Raw genomic sequence first — 25,514 nt, forward strand, 5'->3', positions numbered from 1 at the left:
ACCTGCGTCAGCAGCCCAACGCCCATTGCCTCATCTTTGGGTCTTTGCCTGGGGAGAGCTGCCCGTTCCCGATGCGTGCGAACAGCCTCTGCCCGCCTCCTGCCTGGGGGGTCAGCAGGGTGGCAGCTCCTGCTGGGCATGCTGGGCGGCGCCTGGCTGCCCAGCTCCTGCCGGCGGCACTGTGTGCACTGCAGAGGGAGCCGTGCAGCCACTCGCCGGCTCTAGACTCTCCCTCTGCAGCTGCCGGAGTTGGGCACTGGGCCGAACCCCCAGGGCTGGAGGTGATCAGAGACGACCCAAGCCCCAGAGGGAGGGTCAAGCTGTTTTCAGCCCCCACCCAAAGCTGACCCTTGGGATCAGTTCCCAGCAGATTCGGGGGGTTGCAAGGCTTTACTCAGTTGTGTTCTGTCCCTGCACAGGGCCTGGCCTGGGCTAGGCAGCACTGCCCTTTGAGATGTGCTGATACTCACACAGCGCTGGCTCCCAGTTCCCCCATGCCCCTGCTAAGTGGGGAGGAGGCCGGGTCCTTTGAAGTCAAGTGACCCAGTCATGAGGGAACTGTTTGGATTTCAAAACGCTCCCTCGTGACGTGCCCCCGCCCTGTGCAGCTGTCCGGCTTGGTGGGAGCTGGGAAGTTTGGAGCTTCCATGGGACAGCCTCAGCTGGAGCCATGTGAATGGAACCAGTCGCTTTGGTGCTGCAAATGGCCCCCTCTGTCCCAGTCACCTGACCCCCTTACCCCCCACCAGACCACCACCAAGACCTCGGTGTAATGCGTAATATTGTGGGTCTGACCCCTGTAATCTCCCAGCCCTCAACGATACAGCAGGGCAGGGATTCAATGTGACTGCAATCATCTGTAGCATCGGGAGGGTTTCTCTCACTCACCACTCCCTCTTCTAGACCTTGCTGGTGGTGTGTTGCTGGGCCACAAGAGGCCGCCATGTTCCAGAGGTGGCTGCATTCAGCTGTGGGGAAAGCCCCTCTGTCTTGGGAGAACCCAAGCTGTGCAGTGTGCTGGGAATGTGGGTGCCACCTACCTCATTTTGCCTAAAACAGAACAGGATGAAATTGCTCTCCTCTCCAATATAGAGCGATAATCTGCAGAGCCTGCAGGTCCCAGCATGCACCGTACCGTTTTGAGTCTAAGGGGTCTGCCAAATGGATCAAACAGATGTTCCTAAAGGTGATTGAAGGCTAAATATTTAACCTGAGGCCTTCCTGCTTTAATTTCAAAAGGGAACTGGGCATTTCCCTCAACCTCCCCATGGCAGCATGAGTCCTGGACCTGGTGTTGCCTAAAGGATTGTGCACTGAACTGGGACTCAGGAGAGCTGGGTTTTCCCATCTCTGCCACAGGCCTGCTGCATGACCATGGGCAAGTCACTGTACCTCAATTTCACCATCTGTTAAATGAGGATAATTATACTGTCCTGCTTTACAATGAGATATACTGGTGAGAAGAGCTAGGTGGTATTATTAGTATTGGTACTGAAGAGGCCTTGTTTCCTGACGCATCTGGTGCACCAGGTTGTGGTTAAGTGGAAAACCAAGAACATGTGAAATTAACTACACTCATCAGTCAGGCATCAAGATGCCATCTCCCTAAAGACTTCCCAATTGTGTTAGCTCGTTGTCTTGGAAAACAGCTGAAGACGTAGTCTGCAAGGCCCTTTGCTGGCAGAGAGCGGCAGGAAGCCGGGCTTGTCCCTGGGGATGTTCCTGTCAATATTTCATGCAGCAAAGGGACATTTCTTTGGCTCCATGGACATTTGATTTAGTTCCTTGTTTGCTTTGAAAGATACTGCAGTGAAGTCAGTGCTGGTGAAAGGCGCCTGATTGACGTCCCTGGAGGCTGGAGCCGTCTAGGGAAGAGGGACAGTGTGGCCAGGGGCACAGCAAACTTCCCGTGCGTGGCCTCATTCTCATCTGGCCACTGACCTGGAAGGCGTCACCCATAAGGTGTGAGCCTAGAGCTCAAGTTCAGAGACCCATGCAGTCCTTTGGCCTCTCTGCTCAGCCTGGGGCAGGGGACAAAACCACAACCAAACTACTAAGGCTAGTGTGGACACGCTGAACATAAAAACAGCTGTACTGGGTCAGATCAAAGGTCCATCCAGCCCAGTATCCTGTCTGCCGACAGCGGCCAATGCCAGGTGCCCCAGAGAGAGTCAACCTAACAGGTAATGATCAAGTGATCTCTCTCCTGCCATCCATCTCCACCCTCTGACAGAGGCTAGGGACACCATTCCTTACCCATCCTGGCTACTAGCCATTAATGGACTTAACCTCCATGAATTTATCTAGTTCGCTTTTAAACCCTGTTACAGTCCTAGCCTTCACAACCTCCTCAGGCAAGGAGTTCCACGGGTTGACTGTGCGCTGCGTGAAGAAGAACTTCCTTTTATTTGTTTTAAACCTGCTGCCCATTAATTTCATTTGGTGGCCCCTAGTTCTTATATTATGGGAACAAATAAATAACTTGTCCTTTTTCACTTTCTCCACATCACTCATGATTTTATAGACCTCTATCATATCCCCCCTTAGTCTCCTCTTGCTGTGCTGGCACGAGTGCTACCCCATCACTGCAACTACCCAGGCCTCAGGATTTGCACACTTGAGCTAGTCAGGGTTTACCCCAGCTGGAAGGTATTTTCTTGCTATCCTCAGCAATGTCCTGTGTCATTGCAGAACAGCCCTGTGCTGCTGCCTTCTCATGGACAAGTCCCTAGCCCGCAGGCCCATACAGCAGCATGCCAGCAATTGTGCCGTGCTGGCTGACAATGACCAACGTAACTGCAGTTCACCAGGGCTAATGGGAGCGGGCGCAGGGCTGCCAGGCTCCTTGCAGCAGGGAACAAGAAGGGCTCTGTTGGCAGTTGCATTTATCTTCATGAGGGTTCTGTAATGAGGAAAGCAGTCGCCGTGACACTTGCTACACAGGGGAATAAACGACCCAGCAGGCTGTCAGCTGTTTAATAACTGGTGAGTTATGTTCTCAGTCAAAGGATGCTTCTGAGGCGCAGACAGGTGCATATTCAGCTGGGAGGAAGGGGAAGAATCCGTGGGCTTGGATAGCTAAGGAAGAGTGGCTTTGTGGTGGATAATAAAACCTAGCACTTTTCTTCCATGGATCTCAGGGTCTTAAGGATGGTATTCCATTTTACAGATCTTTAAATAATACAGATATAGCACATGCGATGTATAGTTATCAAAGTGCTTTACAGAGATATTCTCATTTTACCAGTGGGGAAACTGAGGCATAGAGAGATTGTGACTTGCCCAAAGCAGAGGAGTGGGACTGAGAAAATCTGGGCTTTATTCCCAAATCTGCCACCGATTCATTGTGCGACGGTGGGCAAATCATGGAAGGCTAACATTTTCAAAAGTAGGCACTAATTTTGAGGGTTTCCATTTTAACCAACTTAAGACAGCTAGGGCCTGATTTTCATAGGTGCTGGGCACTAACAACCTTGGGGTTAGATTGGCCTGACTCCTGGACCTTTTCCCAGTGTCTGTATCTTGAGGCCCAGAATCTAAGCTTTCTGTAGTGTTTTGTGGCCACGAAGCACGTCTCCGAACTGTGAAATGGGTGTAAACACTTGCAGTGATGGCTGCAGAGAGAGCCTAAAACGACAAGGCTGACATTTGAAATAGCCACCTATTCATTTCACTTGACGTGTTAACTCCAGAGACTAATGATGACAAATTACATGTCCGAGTTGTTAACTATTACACCCATGATCTCAGCATGCCTGGTAGAGCTATGAAGAGCTGCACAATCTACAATCTCATTTTGGATGTGGGTGGAGCCTGGATTGTGAGCAGAGGTTGGGAGAGCACCTGTTTGTTTTTTCCAGTTTGGCACGGGCCCACCCCTCCAGTGGGAGCTGGTAGTGCCTAGCATCTCAGGAAGTCAAGCCCTATCTACTGTTGGCCATCCAAAATGAATGGCCTCTTGAAAATTTAGGCCTTAAACTTTCTGTCAGGCTAATAATGCTTGTCCCCTGTGACAATCCATGTGAAACGACAATTCATTAATCTCTGAGAATCTCAGCTGGAAGCTGCTATATGAGTACGGAGTGTTATTATTTTCCATGTCAATTAGCAATACATTTGGGTTAAAAACGATTGTGCCAGTCCATGGAGAATAGTGAAGGCACATACACTGAATGATACGCACACAATGACACACACGCAATTCTGTTAGCCAGAGAGTGTGCATGAGGCTGTATGTCAAAATCCGTATTTTCCTTTGTCTGAGGTGGATGTTCTGTCAATATTTTTCCATTGCTGTAGCCGCTGCTGGTCGTTATTTATATTATGCCCTCAATCAGGAATCTGGGCCCTATTGTGCTACACTCAGCCATAGGGTAGATGCTGCCCCACAGATCCTACAATCACCGGATGAGACACAACAGGTGGCTGCAAGGCAGGCAGAGGAGCACAAGGTACCAGAGACAATTGTGTTTAGTGTCATAAGCAGTGATCAGCCTGGGTAGAAAGGGCCCAAACTAGGTTAATTAATAATAGCCAACAAAATATGGGGCTGAGAGCCAACTCAGTCTTCTGCCACTGGCAGCAGCCGTAGGGTGACCAGACAGCAAGTGTGAGCAATCGGCACAGAGGATGGGGGGAACAGGCACCCGTGTAAGAAAAAGCCCCAACGATCAGGATTGTCTCTATACAATCGGGCCAGCAGAGCGGTTACTCTGCGCGCAGGAGCTCGTCACAGACCCTATTTAACAGGTGTCTGACGCCTCCCGGAGCCTGCTGCTGCCCACGTGCTGAGCTGGAGCGGGGCCGGGCCGCGGGCACAGGCTCCCGGCTGCCCTGCTCCCTTGGGGGGGCCAGGCCTGCGGCTCGGCGTCCGCGAGGAAGGGCCGGAGGCCGGGCCGGGGCCGCTTGGTGCCGGGGCTCTTCCGCCAGCGCGGAGCAGCAGCGTGGCCGGGGCGCGGGCGGCCGATGGAGCCTGGGGCTCAGGAGCGGTCAGCGGCGGCCGGCTCCGGGGCGCTCGGCTGCAGGCTCGGCCCCCGCCCGGCAGCAGCCCGGCCCCGGCCCACCTGCGGGAAGGGGAGTCGCTCCCGCGGCCCCCACCCACGGCAGGGAGACGCCCCCTTCCTGGCCCCGCCCCGCCGCGCTTCATAACAGGGGTGCCCGGTGCCCCCCTCGCCTGATCGCCTCCCTGCGTCCGGAGCGGAGCCCGCTGCGGCTTTCGGGGTAATTCGGCTGGGGAGGAGGGAGGTTACGGGATCGGGGGGGGGGGAGATCCGCGGGGGGAGGCTGGCGGGAGGGTCGGTGGGGGGAGGAGGCGAGAGGGATGCTATGGGGTGGAGATCCGGAGTGGGAGCTGGGGACCAGTGGGGTGAGGCTCGGCGGGAGTGAGGGTCAGTGGGAACCAAAGGTGGGAGGCTAGAGGGATCAGGGGTGGAGATCCATGGGGAGGCTGGGGGGAGTGAGGGTCCGTGGGGACCAAAGGGGGGAAGTGGGGGGAGGGAGGCTAGAGGGATCAGGGGTAGAGATCCATGAGGGCCAGTGGGGGAGAGGCTGGCAGGAAGGGTCAGTAGGGGGAGGGAGTCTCTAGAGGTATAGTGGAGGGAGGCTGGGGGGGACCCAGTGGGGGGAGGCTGGTGGGAGATGGGGAGCGGTGGGGGGGGGGAGTGAGGGTCAGTGGAAACCCATGTAGGGGAGGCTGACAGGAACTGGGGACCAGTGGGGTGAGGCTGGCAGGGAGGGTCAGTAGAGGGAGGGAGGCTAGAGAGATCAGTGGAGGGATGCTGTGGGATGGAGATCTGTGGGGCCTGGGGGTGGAAGCTGGGGACCAGTAAGGACAGATTGGGGGGAGTGAGGGTCAGTGGGGTCCAAAGAGGGGAGAGAGGCTAGAGGGATATGGGATGGAGATCTGTGGGGACCAATGGGTGGAGGGTCAGTAGGGGGAGGGAGGCTAGAGAGATCAGCAGAGGGATGCTGGGGGGTAGCGATCCATGAGGACCAGGAGTGGGAGGCTGGTGGGAGCTGGGGACCAGTTTGGGGAGGCTGGGGGGGTGATGGTCAGTGGAAACCTGTAGGGGGGGGTTGGCAGGAGCTGGGGACCAGTGGGGGGAGGCTGGGGGGGAGTGAGGGTCATTGGAAACCTGTTTTTTTGGGGGGAGGCTGGGGACCAGTGGGGGGAAGCTGGGGGGAGGTCTCATGGTGTGGAAGCAATGAGGGGGGCAGGTTCTGGTGAAGGGGACCCCTGCTGCTTTGGCACCTGTTTGTTTTGTGGGGATGGAGGATCAAACAGCCCTTTGCTCATCAGGAGGCAACACTCTGCTCCCTCCATCCCTGGCGCTGACTCCCCAGCACAGCGCCTCCCCCCCCCGTCCACCCCCAGCCTGTCTGCTGCTCTGTTTTCCTTCCTTCCCTGTCAGTGAATGAAATGGACACAGTGGCAGGCAGTGAATTAAATAGTCAGGCTCCAGTCACTCAGCTTGGGCCAGCCCCGCTCATTTAACGGCTTCTCACCTTGTTGGGCCTGGGTCTCTGCTAGGTCCTGGGGGTTGCGCTGGGGGGTGGGGGGAGAGGTACCGGCCCTCCCCACTGACCTGGGACGAGGTTTCAGAGGAGCGAAAGCTGCCTAGAAATGTGAGTGGAGGTGGGAGAGTTGTTCGGCTGGCCGAGGCAGGTTCGGGGAATGGCTTGGAAACGGTCGTCACCCTAGTCACGGGCTGCTTGCTTTGGAACAACACTGTTCCCAGCCCCAGCAATAGTGATGCTTGTTATTCTGTTTTGTTGCAGCACCCAGTCAGGAGCCAGGGCCCCATTGGTGCTAGGCACTGTGTGCCCATAAGTTGCCTCATCTTCACTAGGAAACCAAGGTGGGGGTGTGTGGCTTTTTCTTCTCTGTGTTACAATCCTAGGCTGCAATTATGGCCTCGTTGCAGCTGATGGAAGTTCTGCCAATGGCGTCAGGATTTTCCCACCCCTAGTGCAGAGGGGATGGTGGTGGGGATTTTCCCACCCCTAGTGCAGATGGGATGGTGGTGTTCATTGGTCCAGGTAAAGTTTAGGGACTAGCTAATGGGTTAAAACACAAACCTCATTCCTGTTATAGATGTGGCCTTAAACTGCAAGTTCTCTGGAGCAGGGGCTGCCTCTTCATTCTGTGTCCAGCACAAAGGGGTCCTGTGATGGGTGCATTGAGTGCTGCCACAACACAAAGAATAACACTAGGAGAGGACGGTTCTTTGTAGTAGGGTATTTCCACCACCCACCCCACCTCTCCCCTTCCTCCTTACTCTCCATGCCAAGAGCAATTAGCCTGGCATAATGCTGGGCAGGCAAGTGTGTCTGGAAGGCAAACTCACACCTGCCCTTCCCAGGCTGGTTATTGAAATCAACAGCTGTTTGACCTCACCCAACAGCCTGGGGAATGCTCATCTACGTGGTTTGCTGTTGAAGTTCCTCTAAGAAGGATGAGTCGGGTCCAAAGAACATTGCTACAGAGCAATATGCAATGTTGAGAAAGACTTTCCCTTAATCTGGGTTTCGCTTTCCTTTTTCTCTTAATTTAATGTCCCCAGATATAAACTCCATGAAATGCAGGAAATACCTCTCCCTTCCTGGCTGGGCTTGGCTTTTCTTGGCATGATCCCCAGGGGCGAGAAGCTTTGGGTAACTGCCTCCTTGCAGGAAACTGGGGTGATCCAGACTGTGTAGAAAACAACCCTGCTCCAAATCTCCTCAACTGCATTTCCCTCACCCTTCATTAAGGAGGACAGGTGCATGAAAATCATCCCTATGTTTCTCGCAGTGTCTATGCAGCCTATTAGTATGAGCACCAAGGTGGGACCCAGAACTCCTGAGTTCTCATCCCAACTCTAACACATGCGACCTCTCTCTGGTTTGTCTTTGCAAGTCCCTGAGGGCCAGGTTTTCAAAAACTCACAGCTTGGTGATTAAGAGCCCAGCACCCATGGCATTCTGACCTTCAATTCTCTGGCTTGGTCTCCCCATCCATTGGGGATAATAGTATCTACCTGTGACATTCCCCTCTGGTGTTGTCTGGACCAGTGATCCTTGACTCTGGGAGCCAGCCTTACCCTGTGTCACAGAGTCACCGGGCGATGCTCTGGAACTGCTCTCCACCAAGCCAGTCAGGACTTTGGGGAGCCTCCTCTTCCTTGGAGCAGACTTGTTCAGGGCAAGAAGCTCACACGTCTTCACCTCCTGGGCCTCTCCTTGGAGCATTCAGCATCCTCTGCCCCTCCGTGCGCTTCCCAGAGCGAGCCTGCCCCAGCAGGGTCCTGGGGAAGCCACAGGGTCCTGCACCCTCACTTTGCAGTCAGACGTGACTCTCAGCCAGCCAGTAAAACTGAGGTTTATTCGATGACAGGAACAGGGTCTAAAACAGAGCTTGTAGATACAGCGAATCGGACCCCTCAGCTGGGTCCATTCTGGGGGGCAGTGAGCCAGACCCCCCACATCTGCCCTCCATTCCTCGACCCCAGCCAGCTCCAGACTAACAACCCCTCCCAGCCCCTCTTCTCTGCTCAGCTCCTTTCCCGGGCCAGGAGGTCACCTGATCCCTTTGTCTCCAACACCTTCAGCTGGCACCTTTGCAGAGCAGGGGCCCAGGCCACCATTTGCTAGGAGACAGAGTGCCAGGCATTTAGGTGCACTGTCCCTTTGCTCTTCAGCAATCACATGCCCTTATCCCACCACCTAGATACTTTAGAACTGCATAGGGGACACTGAGGCACCAACACAGTATTCAGAGGAAACACCAAGAACATTCCCAGTTCATCACACCCTGCTCTGCTGTGAGAACCCCCACTCCTGGGCTGGTCACGCACAGCCTCTGGCATGTCAGCTGCTCCCAGCTAGCAAGCAAATGACACTAGCCATTTTCTCCGGTTCTGGACACAACCCTAGGAACCTCTGTCTTTCAATGTCCAGTTATGCCCACTGGGTGCTGCAAGCGGAGTTTGTCAATTTAACAAAGAAATTGATACGTACCAGGCTTGTTCTCCCATGGGGAGTTTCTGACACACTGCAAACCAGATTCACTGCTTTGGGGAGAATAAACAAACATTGATTAACTGTAAAGGTGGATTTAAGTGATTGTGAGTCAAAGCCTAAGAAGTCAGATTTGGTCAAATGAAATAAAAGCAAAACGCATTCTAAGCTGCTCTTAACACTTTCAGTGTCCTTAAAACTTTGATGCTTCTCACCACAGCCTTTGATCAGTGGTTCAGTTGCTTGGTGGTGGTGGCGTCTGTAGATGTAGGTTGAAGATGGAGAGCATGGCAAAATGTCTCTCCCTTTTAGCATGTCCTTTCTTTCCTCTTGGCTTTGCCTGCCCCCTTTCAGAGTCAGGTGAGCATTACCTCATCGCAGTCCCAAACTGCCCAAAGGAAGGGGGTGACTCCCTCGAGGGTCTAACTGCCTAAGCCAGTGTCCATTGTTCCTGTGAGGCTGGGCTGGGTTTGTCCCATCCATGCCCTGACGAGGTGTGAACTGCCACTCTGTTCTTGGAGAGTTTTTGCCTGGGCTTGCTTTAAGCCATGAGGATATATTTTCAGCCTCATGACTATATACATGAAATTATAGCCTGTAAACTTACTATAACATTAGTGTAACAATTACTATAACATCACTATAACAACCACGTTCAGTGCCTTATGAGCCTTCCGAAGACACCCAGAATGACAAACTTTGCATTGGATACCACACCATCATTTTATAAAGATGAACATGGGGGTGTAGGGTGTTCCCCCGGGGTACAGAGCGTCACACTACCTCACAGGGATAGTTGTGAATTTATTCCAATGTGTAAATGGCGGCGGTGATACAAAGAACTAAGTACTGTTATAAGGGGCTTGCCTGCTCCACCTGTTTATTCTGCAGCTGAGATCATTGTCTGGGAGGTTACAGTGGGCTACAGTGGAAAAGATTGTGGGACTATTAGTAGGGAAGTCGCACCAGGAATGAGCAAACTTTTGAAAGAGGCACTTGAGTTTGAAGACCCCAGAATCTGGCCACTCCATCTCCAGAACACAGATGTGTTCTGTTGGAAAATGGTCCCTTGATAGTAAAATCATCTCTCTCAACAGAGGCTGCAACAAGTGTGGGCATCCCAGATGGGCAACCCTCATCCTCATGGCCCAGGAAGCTGGGTTTATTGAGACTGCGGACAAACATGTGACTATCCGTGTCCCCTTTGCTCACTCTGACAGCTCCCTCCTGCAGTTGGTGGGATTGAAATTTACAAGTTTCCTGCTCTTTCAATAAGCAGGAGCCTTGTCCATATCAATGCTGGCATGGTTCCCACTAGAGATCAGGGTGGAGACCAGAGGACTGTGGTCAGTGACAGGCATATATTTGCTAATCTCCTGTGCTTGGTGGCATTTAGACTCTATGAGGGATCAATAAGAGGAAGTTAATGAAGGCTCGGGGGACTGTTAATGGGTGATGGTGTTTTTAATTCCTAGGTTGCCAATTCATACCCCCTCACGTCAGTATTCACTAAACGCTGTTTCAGTTGGCTGGCTCCTTTGTCCGTGACACAGTAAGCTGGTGGTGTCAGTTTGGTTTCCAGTGACAATGAACTGAGCCAGGTATTATCCTTTGGCTGGCAGAGCTATTCGTTAGACTGCTGTCCTGTCCAGTGGGATCTGGATGGCTCAGGTTGCTGGTACTGGCATGTGCATCTCTGCGTCCTCTGTTCAAATCTAGAATAAGTCAGTAGTGGCCAAAAGCGGGGAGGAGAATAAATATCCTCATTGGTGGCCTGTGTTGACTGAGTTTGGGGGTGTATGTAGTAGGGGCATGTGTGTCTCAGGTCAGTTCTTGTAAGACAAGTACCCAGCGGTGTTACATTCACCTGCTGTAGGAAATGTGCTCGCAAAGTGACACATTCCAGCTGGTGATGTTTATATGAGTGACGCATTCCTTTACACCTCACAAAAATTCAACCCATTTGTCCCAGTTCCCAAACTTTTTCTGTGTCTTCCTTAACTTTGTTTTGGAAACTAGCGTTTCGGGTAGGGGTCTATGAAGGTATTTCTCTAGCTTATATGAAGACACAGAACCAATGTGTCTTGATTTTTGACAAGTTCCCTATCTGCTTATGCCAAAGCTTACTTCAGCTAATGCAAGGTGTTATGGGATGCTTTGTATAAGAGAACAGGATTATAGTCAAGGTATAGGCCAATTTAGGCTATATAACTGCTATGTTATTTGTGCTCAATGCATACTAATGTGTCTTTGGTACAGCAAATACATATTATTAATAGGAGATATATTTGCCAGCCCGCATATGTTGATCAGCCTCATAAACACCACAGCTGGTCCAACTAGCCTTTTGCTGGCAATCTCAGAAGAGAAAGCAAAGACTGACTGGACTACAGAGGCTAAACTCCCTCCTCATTTCCAGCAGTGGTTGCTCTGGGTCCCATCCCTTTTCTGTGGATAAAGGCAGGGCTGCGTTCTTCAGGGCACTTTTTCCCAGCACTAATTTGCTCAAAGGAAACATGGGGATGTTGTAGGACAGAGAAACATTGTCTTCATGGGGATTATCATCATTGTTGACCTAATCCATTAAGAAACAAAACTCCTGCCCTGGTGTAAACATCCTGTCTCATCAAAAGGGACAGAGGGTGCACCTGGAATTACTGTGAAATAAAACATTTCTCTGAAAATGCTCTGTGAGATGCCAGCTGGCGTCTTCTGAAAATTCCCCTCTTAATCTGCCTGCCCCACCTCCTCTGGGAGTGGCTGGCTAATGCTGAAATCAGGAAGGGCTGAGGGGAAGATTCGGGGAAGCTGAGTCATTGCTGGGCATATGGGATGTACTATTTACTAAATCTGCCTGCTGTTCATTTAGAAACTGACAGCACTGAGCCAAATTCACTACGGGTATAGAGTGGCATGGCTCCATGGGCTTTACATCAATAGATCTGACCCCCCTTGCCTCTAGGAAGAAGTGAAAGTTCCTTTGTGCTGGGATTGCGAGAATGTCCACATTCCGGGCACTCAGACAGGGCTGGGCAATTTCCTGTTTAACCTGAACCAGCGTGTACACTCCCTGCTCGCCTAAGTCACTGCACGGAATCATGAATGAAATGCTGGTTCTGGGCATTGGCAGCAGGAACCGCAGGAGGTGCCAAGTTCCTTAGTGTGCAGGTTCGCGACCCCGCTATGTGCTGACCTGTTCCTTTCAGAGCCCCAAGCCTGGACAGCACACTAAGTGACACTGGGGTCAGCAGCCTTGGGTTCAACCCGGACTGTCTACTAAGGCAGAATTTGAACTTACGCCAGAGACGTAGGTTGGAGGGTAGCAGGTCACCTTGTGGAAATTGGTGGAGGGTTTGCCACCAGCATGAACATTGCTTCATGAGCATTTCCACCAGCTCTGCAGCTAACAGACTCTGGGGAAGGGCCGGCTAGCATGCGGGCACTCTGGCTTTCGTTCCCCTGAGCCCAGGGGGTTCCATGGCCATCATGCCCCAGACACGTAAGTCCTTGGGACGTTGTGCTTGGAGCTGGGAGTATGATTCCCGGCACAATGAGACACGCTCATGCCTGCTCTCAGCGCACTAAAATCAGAATGTGGCTGCGGCAGCAGGATGGGCCAGCTGCCCCGAGTATGTGCCATGGGTCTCGGATGTGTGCATGCTCGGGGGCAGCTAGCCTGTCCTGCTGCTCACGCTGCAACGGCCGCACTCTGATTTCAGCGCACTGGCTCGCTGACAGCTAGCAGGAGTATGTCTCCTCGAGCTGGGAATCAGACCCAGCTCTAAATGTGGACACATTCCTCCAGAGAGTGCCATTTTCCTACAGCCCCCGAAGTAGCACTTGGCTTCCCTTTCACCCTCTGAGGGTTTATCCCAATCACCACGCCCAGAGCACCCCCTGCTGCCTGGTCAGTGTAGAATTAGAGACTTCCTGTCAGCTGGTTGGTAGTTAACCCTGGGATCCACAGACCAGCTAGCATGTTTTTAAATACAGCTAGTCCACAGAAAGGACAAATGATGGTTAGCATTGTGCAAGTTTTCTAACATTGTGCTTTTTCCCAGTATAAATGAGGCCCAGGTCCCCTTGGTCAGGTCCCTGCCTCAGTTTCCCTATTTGGAGTCTTTCCCTCTTAGGAATTGGGGTGTGTGTGTGTGTGTGTAAGTGTAATGGGAAGACAATGCTTGGGAATGTCTCTGTGGATTCTGTTTACGCTGCAACCACATGCATGTGTCCTGTCCTCCTCCCTCCCTTGCCCCTCTACCCGCAGCATTTCACAGTTCGCTGGGTGCATGGAGTTATGGAGGGTGATGGCTGCTAGGGGAAGCAAGATCAGCATTCTGTCCTGGTGCAGATCCTCCAATCCTGACTGCCACATGTGGGATCAGGGTCATATACTATCCTGCTAAAGCAAAACGTTCAGATCTGCCGCTGACATGCCTGGTCATGATTAGGATTCCATCTAAATTGTTCTTTTTTTGTGGCCTTTTCTTGTACAGTTGGATACATTAGTCTCGTTCGCTTACCTCTTTTTCAGGACGTTTGCTGAGTGCTTGAGGAAGGATTCCTGCTCATCCATCAAAGCAAAGGTAAGGAGCAAAGCTGCTTCTTGCATTTCTTGGTACTTTTGTGGTCTGTGTGCCTGGCTGCAGTTTTCATGTAAACCAGGTAGTTCAGTGGGGTCGTGGGACTCTCTGTGATTTATCAGCTTCTCTGCTGCTCCCCAATCATCAGGCAGATCAGGAGAAATGCATTAGCTAGGAATGGAAGAAACAGTGGTGAAGGAACACCCCACCCCATCCCCCGGAGCCTGTCAGCAGGGATCTAAGGCCCTGGGGACACTAGAGAAAGTTGCACCATCTGACCTCCATGGAGGTCATGACATTGTGCAACTCCCTGGAGGTAGGCTTTCTGCACTGAAGCAGGGTGGGGTTTATGCCTGTGCAACTGGATGTGATACCTTATAAAGGGAGCTGCACCCAGTGTAAACCCTGCTTTGTGTTGGAGCAGTGCAGCTGCAGTGTGTGTTAGCACTTAGTAACGTGCCTGGCTCGAGAAAGTGGCAGCAAATAAAGAGCAAAAGTTAAAGCACCGTCCCGTCCCGTTACGTTATGTAACTCTGTGACCTGCAGAGCACCCTTCCGGGAGGTTATTGATTATACCATATCATTGGACTCCAGGCTGTACTGTTTCCAGTCTCTTCTGGTCACACCTAAGCATCACGGTTGCTTTTTAAGTGGCCTGCATGGTCCTAGCTGGGGTGAGAGCTGCTCAGAAATTTGGCCTACTCACTTGCTAGAATATGGAAAATGGGAATAACAGTAGTGGCCTCAGGGTTAACTAGCTCCCCTCTGTGCTGGGCTGAGGGGCTGAGGCCTTGTCTGTGGTGGAGTCCCGTGCAGCGGTGGGTATGTGACTGGGTCTCCCTGCTTTCCCCAGACACGATGTCTCAGTCCAAGGGCACAGTGGTTCTTGCCTACAGCGGTGGCCTGGACACCTCCTGCATCCTGGTGTGGCTGAAGGAGCAAGGCTACGATGTCATCGCTTACCTGGTGAGGAGCTCTCTGAAATGCTGGTCGCCTCATGCTTCCTCTCTTCCCCCTTCTCACCCCCTGTCTTTTCCTGACACTCCCTAGCCCGTCTCTTTCAGGCGGGGTTCTGTGCGACAGGCTCTGGAAAAGCAGTGGCTGGCTCCCCTGGGCTGGGGTTTTCCGTGTTCGGCTAAACAGCGGGAGCTGTCAGAAAACAGGCATTTTTTTGCCAGCTCCAGGGCTGCTGTGAGCGTCGGCCCTGATGATTCTGGGTCTTACCGCAGCAACAGGGAGATGACGCGCTTGTGGGGCTTTGGGCTCCTGGAGTGACAGAATCGTGATCTTATTTTAAAAAACCTGCTCTTTTCTCTGTCAAAAGTGTCCCGGGGGTGAGTGTGATTTGGAAGGCCCTGCTTCCCTGCCTGGGGCCTGTCAGGTTTCAGGGGGTCAAGGCGATCATGGTGAGGGGGAACCAGCCAGAGCTGGTCGGAAGTGTTGTTTCAGTGGAAAACCCCATTTTCATCAAAATGGAAACCTTAGAAGATGTTGATGAAATTTTGCTTAGGAAAAAAGGAAGCGGAGCAGTTTGGCCAATAGGGGGATGGAATGTTCTGACGTTTCATTTCGAAACAAATTTTCAAACTGAAATTCTCTTTTGAATCAAACGTCTTTTAAACGGTTGAAATGGGACCGGACAGCTTCCATCCACCTGCAAAGAATAGTCTTCAAAATTTTGTTTTTGCAGGGAAATTTCCATTTTCTTTTTAAAAAATTCATTCCGTTGTGGAACAGAAAACATTTCAGTATCTTGGAATTTCCCCGGCAGAAAAATGCTGATTCCCACCCAGTAATAGCCCCTCCTGGGGTGTGAGAGGGCTAGTGGGGCGGAGGCAGGGTGACAGTGGCAGTGGGATCCTAGCTCCAAATAATAAGGGTAAACACACAGTGATCCTCCTATGGCGTTAATCTCTGCATGCAGGATCTGAGGCAGCAGCCGTGACCCTGCTGCTGTAGCTGCTTAAATATTGGCTGGCTGGTACGTTCCTGGGTCAGTGACCCGGGAGGTTCTGCTCGACTGGCACATTTGGGACATGGCCCCTCTTGAGCCATTATTCCCAATTTAATAAAATGGGACCACTGAGGAGCCTGGACATCAGCCTTGCAGTGCTGGAGTGAGACCTGCCATACTAGCCTTAATGAGCAGAGACTCTGCCTGGCTGGGGATGGACGGCTAGACTCCCAGTGCCCCCAAGTGACAGGACTTCACCAAGGGCTCTGTCTCCTGTAGATGGCCAGGAAGGAGGCCTTTGTTAAAAGGGGAGCTGAATCTATGGAGCAGGCACAACAGTGACTGCAAACAGATTCTCCCTAGTGCGCTGGAGAGGTAAAGAGCAGCTGTGAGCTGTGCATTAGCAGGGGAACAGGCACAAAGTCAGCAGGCAAGGGGGTCCCGTGGGCTGGGGGTGGCTGTTGGGTATACCTGGTGGCTGAGGGGCAGGACCAGGGCGCACTAGAGAGGTGATGTGGCTCCACCTGGGCTGGGGATGTTGGTCAGTGTCAGTAGAAATGAGCATTGTTGACGTTGGGTGATGATCAAGATTCAATAGCGCAGCCGTAAACGGTCCTGCTGGGACCGGTCGGGTGAGTTTGCTCCAGTAGAGGGAACTGAAATCTCCATTACAGCGTGTTGGCTTTTCCTCAATCCAGACAGTCTGAGTGGTGCATGCTGTTCTCCACTGGGCACCTGGTGGCCTAGCGGTCTCCCATATAGGGTAGCCTCCAGGGTGCATCTTGTGGCACCTCCGGGGGGTCTAGTCTCCCCTCCAGTACAGAATGACCAGGGAAAGCCCAGGGTCGATCTGTGTTCTAACCTTTGGCTCAGATAAATCGCCACAGCCTGGAGCCCTTCTGTCCCTGGTGGGATTCCTCCCTCATCCTGTTATGACCAGAAGCCAAATGACTGTGGATTCCTTCATGCCTTGGAATACTTGAGATTTATCAGTAGGAGCCTGGTGGGGCCAAGTTGGCGGGCTGGGGGCTGCCATCCTGGCCAGGGCTGAGCTGTTCAATCTCTTCCTCATTTTTACTCCCAGGCCAACATTGGGCAAAATGAGAACTTCGAAGAGGCGAGAAAGAAGGCACTAGCTCTGGGAGCCAGAAAGGTAACACAAACCCTGCTACCTGTCACGGACGTAGCTCTGTCCCCAGTTCTGTCGTCATGCCATCCCTGCAGCTCACGGACGGGCGTGCTATGTTCACACGCCTGGGCAGCTGGGACCAGAGTCCTGGCTGCTTCAGCTCCATAAGTACAGGGCTTTGCCACTGGCCCAATGAAAGCTGCATATCTACCGGCTTTTCAGAGTTTGGAGGGCGTCTCCAAACTCTGGATGGGGGTGGCCGGGTGTCCTCCCTCCTCTTTGTCCAAGGTCAGAAACGTTTTCAGAGATTTCCCTCTATAAATGGCCAAACCACCAATAAATTCTAGATGCAAAGAAACATGGCACATAGCCACATCCGTAACTCGATGTGTCTCCCTTGTTTCCTCAACCCTTTGTAAGCCTCTCTACCACCAAATTTCGATATCTTCTCCGTTTCTCACTTCCCTCTTTTTTCCCTCTATCTTTTTTTCTGTTTTTCTTCTGCTGCTTCTCTCCCCTCCACCCCCAACGTTTCTGGTTTATTTTCCCTCTCAGACCTTTCTTCGTGCCCTTAAAAACGAGGAGCAGCCATTGCAGGGCTAGTGGGTTCAAGGGATGGTTGATCAGCTACAAAACCTTTCTGTCTGTGCCGCTGGTTCACGTCCAGATCAGGGCTTAGAGTCATTCCCACTGTTTGGTGGTCTCAGTCTGTCTCCCAGCGGAGGGAGGTAGCCCAGGGGAGTATATGCTACTGCCATGATGTATCTGTTCTAGGGCTAGAAAAGGGGCTTCGGTTTCTAGAGCTGTTGATCCAGAACTTTTCACCAGCACCTAGAAAAGGGGAGATGCTTATGAGTCATTGGTGACACTGGGCTGTTTCATCCTCCACTGAAATCAGTGACACTTCTGCCGAGATAAATTTGTCTTTGGGAAGTTAGTCAAATCTATGGGTGCAGTTTATGGAAGACCTCAAAAACAGGTGGTTGGAGCAGGGTTCCAGCCTCTTAGGGGATGATTCGTCTGTTGAATAAATGAATCTTCACCCCTAGCAACACCCTATCCCAGCAGGAGCCTCATTGTTTGAGGCTCTCTTTATTGTGCAGGTTTACATCGAAGATGTCAGCAAGGAGTTCGTGGAGGAATTCATCTGGCCGGCGGTCCAAGCCAATGCCCTGTATGAGGACAGATATCTCCTGGGTACCTCACTGGCTAGACCTTGCATCGCACGGAAGCAGGTGGAAATTGCCCGGAAGGAGGGAGCCCAGTTTGTTTCCCATGGAGCCACCGGGAAGGTAAAGGAAAGGCAGGCCATTGCTTGGCAGTGGGTCTGGGCTTTGGGTGGCTAGGAATGTGGGTTTCCCCAAATAATTCCTGAATCTGAAACTTGCCCTAAGGACCGGCTCTGATTCTCAGACTGCCCTGGTATCCCTCCGCTTTCTGCTGCAGGGCCCAGTCTGTTGCTGGTTCCTTCCTCGCTTTATAGGAGTCATGATAAACACTCGGCACCTTCCATCTAAAGATTTAATGAATTAACCCTCTCAGCCCCCTCGTGAGGCTGGTAGATAGGAGTTCCCCCACCCCCACCACTTTATAGATGGGGAAACTGGGGCGTGGAGATATGATTTGCCTGCTATCACAGAGCAAGCCCCTGTTTTAGAGCTCTTGGCTGGAAACTCTCCTGCAACTTCTGGTAGGGTTAGCACTGACTGGGGAACTTTCTTTTAAAAAAAAAAAAAATGATGAAATGTCTTGGCTTGTTGAATGAACTGAAATGTTTTGAGTCAGCTCAATCTGTGGCTGCCCAAGGTGCCTCATGGCAATTTCACCCCTTTGTTGATATTTCAACTTTTCATCCTCCTTTGGGTCTAAAACAACCCTGGAAATAATGGACGTTCCACTGGGATGGCAACTCTGATTTTCATCCAGCTCTAGTTAGAAACTTAAAACTTGTGTTTGCACGGAAGGGGTGGGAGAATCCTGGCTCCCTGGGCCTCGCCAGCCAATTGATGGCACAAATCCTGGATCAGAAGGAATTTTAATTTAAAGATGATGTGTGTGTGTGTGTGTGTGTGTGTGTGGAGGGGGAAACAGTGGTAGTGTTCCAGCTACAGCACCGGGGCCATTGTGGCTGTGGGAGGCCCCCTTGGGAAGTCTGCAGGAAAGCCAGTGCAGTGAATGGCCTGGCCTTCTGCGTAAACCACTGCAATATAAGCTTTGCAAAGCAATCCTTGACTTTGGTGCTGCGTGCTGGGCGAGAGGGGGAAGGGAAGAACTGCTTCCCTCCCCCTGCTGGTCAGGGAAACTGTGGTGCTGGGGGAAGGCTCTGAAATGGAAGGTTAACGCATGCCCTGGAGAGCCCAGTAGGGGGTTAGTAGGGAACCCAAATGTTTGTTTTGACCCAAAGTGTGTCCTAGTGGATAAAGCACAGGACTGGGACTTAGGAGACCTGTTCTTGGCTCTGCCAGTGGTCTGCTGCGTAGCTGTGGGCAAGTCACTGCCTGCTCTGTGCCTCAGTTTCCCCAGCTGTATAATGGGGTTGATGACACTGCCATCCATTGTACTGCACTCTGAGATTGCCTGATGAAAGGTGCTAGGTTTTCTTGTGCATGGGGTTGCTGTCTCATTGAGCTCTGTGTTGCAAAGCCCCTGGCTTCAGTCTGGGCTGTGGCTGATATTTCACTCCTGTGCAGTAGGAGAACCTTGAGGAACCTGGGTTCTGATCCAGGTGGAAGGCATTTAAAAAAAAAAACAAAAAACAAACCTCCTCCCTCTCATCCATCTGCAAACACAGATTGCTGGAGTGATCTCAGAGCCATGGAGCTGGCTTCCCTTGGCTGGATTGCTCTGTAGAGAGGGGGCAGAGATGTTGATACCAGATTGGGAAAGGTTTTTTTGGCCAGCATTTACCACTAGAGGGAGCTAGAAATCTGCATAGCAAGGCAGTAGGCAGGTGTAGCCAGCTCACTGACCCCCGAGAGGGAATTTACATGCAGAGATTCCCCGCTAGAGGCAGACAGAGACCGCAGAACCGGTGCAGATCAGCGAGAGAAGCTGCCCATATAAACCAAATGAGGGATGTCACTTTATTTCCTATGGAAAATGAGTTGGAGCTTTCTCGTAGGGCTGGTCAATTTCCATTTTCCTTTCAGCTAGGAGTTGCTTGTCCTCCATTGTCCTAACAAACCCCTGATGGTGAATTGCAACTGGGGAAACATTGTACAAATGGTGTAAACTCCCCCGCCCCAATCTCCTGGCTAAAATCCACACACCTCTAAACACCCGTACGCTATCAGCACTTGTCGATGGCCAAGTTAGAGCCTCTGTGGAAAGTGTTCATGCAACATACAGCAAGAAGAGGCCTGGAGACAGAGTGGGTTGGAGGCTGCTTCTCCATAGTTACCATTATAAAACTTCTGTGCTTCCAAACTGGATGCATGTCGGAGTTTTCCAGGTGATGATTTAGCCCGGGAGAGTCAGACGGAGTATCGGACCTCCAGGGTCCACAGAGAAGCAAAGGGATTCTGAAAAGCATCATAGATGTGTAGGGCTGGAAGGGATCTGCTCTGAGGCAGGACCAAGAAAACCTACCTTTATGGTTAGATATTCGGAAAAACTTTCTAACTTAAATCTCTCTTGCTGCAGATTAGGCCAGTTACTTTTGTCCTACCTGCAGCATCCGTCGAGAAGGATTGATCCCCTGTCTTCTTCATAACAGCCCTTAACACATTTGATGTCTGTGACCGCCTTCTCTCTCCCCATCTTCATTTCTCAAGACTAAGTGTGTTCAGTTTTGTTTTAAACATTTCTTCATAGATGCAGTTTTAAAAACTTTTTATCGGTTTTGTCGCTCTCCTGGAATCGCTCCAATTGTCCACATCCTTCCTACAGTGTGGGGCCTGGAATTGGACCCCGTACTCCAGCAGAGGCCTTGCCAGGGCTGAGGAGAGTGGGACAATTACCTCCCATCCTTACGCTTGGCACTCCTGTTAATACACCCCAGAATGATCTTGGTCTTTTTCACAGCTGCATGACATTGTTGCCTCAGTTCAGTATGTGATCCACGAGGACCCCAGATCCTTTTCAGCAGTGCTGCCCCCTGGCCAGCTGTGAGCGGGGATACTTAACCTGACTCCTGGGCACAGTAGCAACCATCAACCTGCGTATCTTGTTGGTGCAGGATATTGTTGAGGCAAATAAGCTGAAGAAGACTCAGAGGAGCTAGCAGTATCCCCTGCAATTATAGTGGCTTGGTATAAGGGCTCTCAAATCACTACTTCTCGTAAGCTGGTCACCAGCAAGAGCCAGGGAGAAGCTTCCTGCCTCGTGCAGTGCCCCGTGTTATGGCATTTTGAAACATCTGCTACTAGTCAGTGTTGGAGACAGGCCTGAATGAGCCATTGCTTCTGCTGGGGCGTTTCCCATATCCCCTCTTGCGCAGCCCCTGTTTGGAGACTCGGCCGCCTCTCACCTCTTCCAACCATCCGCCAGAGGGCGCTCTTGAGCGATGTGGCACCTGGGGAAAAATCCCTCCTCTCCACACTGAGCTGAGCTCCCCACTTCCCAGTTAAAATGTCACCTCCGTTATTGGATATTGCACAAACCAATCCTCCCCCCCCCCTTCCAGCATCCACGAGCAGCAAGGAAGCTGTACCCTGAGCTGCTGCCAAGTCTCTAACTCTCCCCGCCCCCCATCCATTAAGCCGGGTAGGAGGGAGCGTGTGCTGGTAACTCGACCCGGGAGCATGCCATCCCTGGCTGAGGCAGCAGCAGGGGCTCCAGCATCTTAAATGCTCACCATCTGCAGCACCCTGTCTTGGGAGCAGATGGACTTGTTTGGGGCCCGTAAGGGAAATGAGTGCCCTGGAATATGTGCCTGTGTGTGTAATAGTCCTGGGGGGGTTCCTCGACCCAGCAGCAAATGTAACCAGCCTGCCTGGATCTAGGGAAGAGGAGGTGCCCCATTTGCCCGCAGTGTTGCTGGAAATTGGGCCTCTGTCATCTTTCTTCCCCTAGAAGCTCTAATAGCTCCCAGAGCTGCTCAAACCCTCCCTCCCCAAGGTACCTGTCCTCATTAGGAAGCCCTTTCCAGGGGGCTTGTTGGCAGGGACTGATAACAAAGGGGTGTCCAGATCCACCAGCTCATCAGCCATCTCTCCTGCCTGGACTCTCCCGAATCACCCCGTTCCTAGGGGCAGGGCCCTCAGCGAGAGCAGCTCTGGTGTAGAGCTGAGTGGGTGCACTCGGCTGGGTGTGTGACTGCAGCTGCGTGCGATGGCCCGTGGCACCCAAGGACCAGGCTGGCAAGAGTTTGGCCCGTTGGGTGCCTGTGGGGAGGGGAGCTCAGCTAGTTTGGAAAATTTGGCCCTTTAAAGTAACGTTTAAATCTAGCCCTTTGGTGGAATGCACCCATGGCACCGTGGGCACTGCTGGAGTGGAGGCTATTTCTCTCTCCCCTCCTTCCCACCCTGGCCAACGCTGGTGAAAATGTCTTGCTGCTGTTCTGCCATCCTGCCCACTGCCCGGTTCTGCCCCTGGTGCTGGCGTCGATCGACTGTGCCACCTTCACTGTGGGACATAGATGCATCAAGAAGAATTCAAGATACATAGACCACAGGATAAAGATGAAGTCTCTGTTTCAGGGCTTGTCTATATTGTTACTCCACCGTCAGGGGTGGCCAGCCTGAGCCATAATTTACCAATGTACATTACCAAAGAGCCACAGTAAGACGTCAGCAGCCCCCACTCAGCTCCCCCCACTCCCAGCGTCTCCCCCTCCCTCCCCGCACCTCCCAATCAGCTGTTTGGTGGCATGCAGCAGGCTCTGGGGGGGGGAGTGGGAGGAGTGAGGGCACTGCAGGCTCAAGGAAGGGGGCAGACAGGGCTGACGGTCGCCTAGGGCACTAACATTTTGGGGGCAGCAACCGCAGCAGCTGAATCTTCGGCTTCCCCAGTCATCGTTGGTATTTCGGGGGCGGTATTTCGGGGGCGGGACCTTCCACCGCCTAGGGCGCCAAAAAAGCTGACAGCACTCCTGGGGGCAGGAAGGGGTGGAGTGGGGGCAGGGCCTGTGGCAGAGCCAGGGGTTGAGCAGTGAGCACCCCCCGGCACATTGGAAAGTTGGTGCCTGTAGCTCCAGCCCTGGAGTCGGTGCCTATACAAGGAGCCGCATATTAACCTCTGAAGAGCCGCAGGTGGCTCCGGAGTCCCAGGTTGGCCACCCCTGCTCTACCAATGTAACTGTTTGGAAGTGACCTAAGCTAGACCAAAAAAAGCTCATTCTTATTCCATATAACGAGTGTGCCCAGCAGGAATTATACCAGTGTAGTACAGCTGGTAAATCTCCCCACACAGACAAGTCCTCGGTTTCAGAAGCCTTTCCCGCCTGTGGTTGTCTCAATCTAGCTCCTTGTGCCATATCCAGGATCTTTCTGATTGAAAGCCCTGAGTGGTCTAGGAACTGGAGGTCCCTTCAGGACGGTTCAGATTGGCTGCATTCCCCATGTAATGATTTGCTGCCCAAGAGCACATTTCTCAAATGAGGGGCCCTCAACTGCCTGTGCCCAAGCATGGTGTGTTTCTGGGTGCAATGCAATGAAAACATGCATGGCATCAGTTAACTAGCACCATGAATAAGATGTTGATGTACCTCACTGCCCTCTAGTGGATAGAGCCAGAACTGCTCAGCTGTGTGCCATAGGCCCTATATTGCTAGCAGCTAATGGAGATTCTCCTTATGCTTTTGGTAGAGGAGGCTCTGGGTTCCATCCCTGTTTTGTTGTGAAGTTTTGAATGGCAGCATAGCACTAATCAGAGTTCTGATCAGCCACAGATTTATTACAGGATTGTGACAGACCCTTGGGTTAGTTAATTCAAACAAGATGGCATCTCCTGTTGAGACACTGCTTGTTATGGTTCCTGGGTGCTAGGGCAGGGGATGATTAATACAGGTATCTCAAGCTTGGAATGGACTTGCACATCCCTGTGCAAACACATGTGTTCTGCCAACGACTTGGCTTTAACAGTGCCTTGCGAGGCTGTATCTAACTTTCCCAGCTCCGCGGTGCGCTTGGCTAGGAGCTGAGGCAGAGGTGCACGGAGCGATATGGCTGTGACATGGCACGGAGCCAGTATTCGTCTTCTCCAGCCATTTCCAAACAGATGGGTTAGCGCTTGCAGCAAGAGGAGGTTAATTAGAGACAGATACTGTCTGGGTCTCTCAGGCTCTTACAGTGGTGTACTTAGGGGCTACTTGCCCATTAGCTGCTGTCCCAGGGAATATGGGGAGGTGAGGGCTGGACCGACCAACCCTCACTTCTTTCTCTAATTCCGTTTTTTCCCCTTCTTTCCAATAACTGCACATTAACTAGGCCTGGCTGAAATATTGACCATTTTGTAGCTTTTCTTCTTCAGTCCAAACCTGCAGAGTTTTTTTCTCCTTGTTTTATTTACCAAGAGTGGAGCAGAAGATTGAGTAACTGGGCCAGACCCTCAGCTAGTTGAAGCTGGGTAAGCTGTATGAGCTAGGCCAGCTGAGGACCTGATCTGCTGAGAAATCCACAGTCCCTCTCCCAAACCTTCCCCACCCTTTGTGTCCTGCTGGGCTTTGGCCTCCAAGGCCTCTCCAGGGAAGGCCATTGGCACTGGGTGGGGACACGGTTGCCTGGGTGCTGGCTCATCCCTTCTTGCTCTCACAGTGGATTGGGAAATCCACATGACGTCATTGGTTTTGATAGACTCATGGCGTCGTGTTTCATCTGCTCTCCCAAAGACCTCTCCACCTAAGTCTGAGCCCCTGGTGATGGCGTGCGTAGCCCCAGACCCTGGTCCTGGCAGGAACACCCGGCGAGGGGCCAGAGACCAAGCCTCAGCTCAGAGTGGGGACAACAGGCTTGCTCCATGTAGGCCGACTCTGGGATGTCGTCTCCTTCATACACCGGTGGTGGCATGGACCAAGATCACAGCCTTTCCCATCAAGTCTGACCTCATGGGATGGGGCTCAGAGCTGTTCCTAAACTCCCCTCTGTTCTCTTTCAGGGGAATGACCAGGTTCGATTTGAGCTCACCTGTTATGCTCTGTGGCCTCAGGTCAAGGTAAGGCGTTCGGATGACTGCTCCCACTCAGCATGGCTGTGACACAGGCCCCCTTTGGGACGTCTGACGGGTGTGGGGAAGGATCTTGAGCATCTGGCTATCGGGTTCACCCTCTGCACGAGGGTCTATTCGTGTATTCTGGTGTGACTCCCACCTTGCAGATGCCGGAACAGCGTTCCCCACCCTTGCCCTCAGCTGGCTCAATGGCGCAGTTTCACTTTGTGTTGGCCAGCTGCAGTGCTTTGCAATGAGGTTCCCTCTGCCAGCCCAGCCACCTGCAGGGTGTTAAAGTTAGCGCTAATCGGAACATTTTACATCAGACACTTTTCAGTGGAGGAAAACCTCCCCCACCCCATGAAAATGTTTGTTTCTTCTGAACATTTCTGTTTTCAACAAAAAACCCAAAATGTTTCCCTTCTTCCCCTCTTTTTCATTTTCCCATTTGGAAAGTGGGGGAGGGGCAGGAAACGGGGAAATAATTTTTTTTTTTTTTTTTTGGAAAATTGCTTAAAATTTCAGGTTTTGGATTTGGTTTTTCAATGAAAAATGTAACCCCTCCACCCTCATTTAAAATCTTTGTTGAAACACACGTGTAATTTGGCACAGCTCTGGTGAATGTATTGTTCAGAATTGCTTGGGTGGCCCATAAAGCCTGTAAACCATTAAGTCGTTGGGGTTGGGGACCACCAATTAGCCCTCAGCTTTGAGGGGTTCAAGGACCCCAAGAAATCTAGTAATGGAGCGAGCCCCGTTTTATTTT

At 52.1% G+C, this 25,514-nt stretch overlaps 1 protein-coding gene across 2 annotated transcripts in view; it reads left to right on the forward strand.

Moving 5' to 3' along the window:
* Nucleotides 1–5,079: 5,079 nt before the first annotated feature.
* The window catches only part of ASS1 (argininosuccinate synthase 1), a 74,607-nt gene continuing 54,172 nt past the window's right edge, over nucleotides 5,080–25,514 (forward strand). Inside the window, exons 1-6 of one of the 2 annotated variants that reach the window (XM_030535302.1) lie at nucleotides 5,080–5,220; nucleotides 13,532–13,583; nucleotides 14,434–14,546; nucleotides 16,619–16,687; nucleotides 17,767–17,955; nucleotides 24,698–24,754. In XM_030535302.1, coding sequence (XP_030391162.1) covers nucleotides 14,439–14,546; nucleotides 16,619–16,687; nucleotides 17,767–17,955; nucleotides 24,698–24,754 — 423 coding nt within the window. In that variant the 5' untranslated portion in view covers nucleotides 5,080–5,220; nucleotides 13,532–13,583; nucleotides 14,434–14,438. Of the gene's footprint in view, nucleotides 5,221–6,834; nucleotides 6,858–13,531; nucleotides 13,584–14,433; nucleotides 14,547–16,618; nucleotides 16,688–17,766; nucleotides 17,956–24,697; nucleotides 24,755–25,514 lie in introns of those variants that run through there. The other variant, XM_030535303.1, reaches the window with a different exon arrangement.

This window comes from Gopherus evgoodei, chromosome 16 (assembly GCF_007399415.2).
Source record: "Gopherus evgoodei ecotype Sinaloan lineage chromosome 16, rGopEvg1_v1.p, whole genome shotgun sequence".
Taxonomy (NCBI): domain Eukaryota; kingdom Metazoa; phylum Chordata; order Testudines; family Testudinidae; genus Gopherus; species Gopherus evgoodei.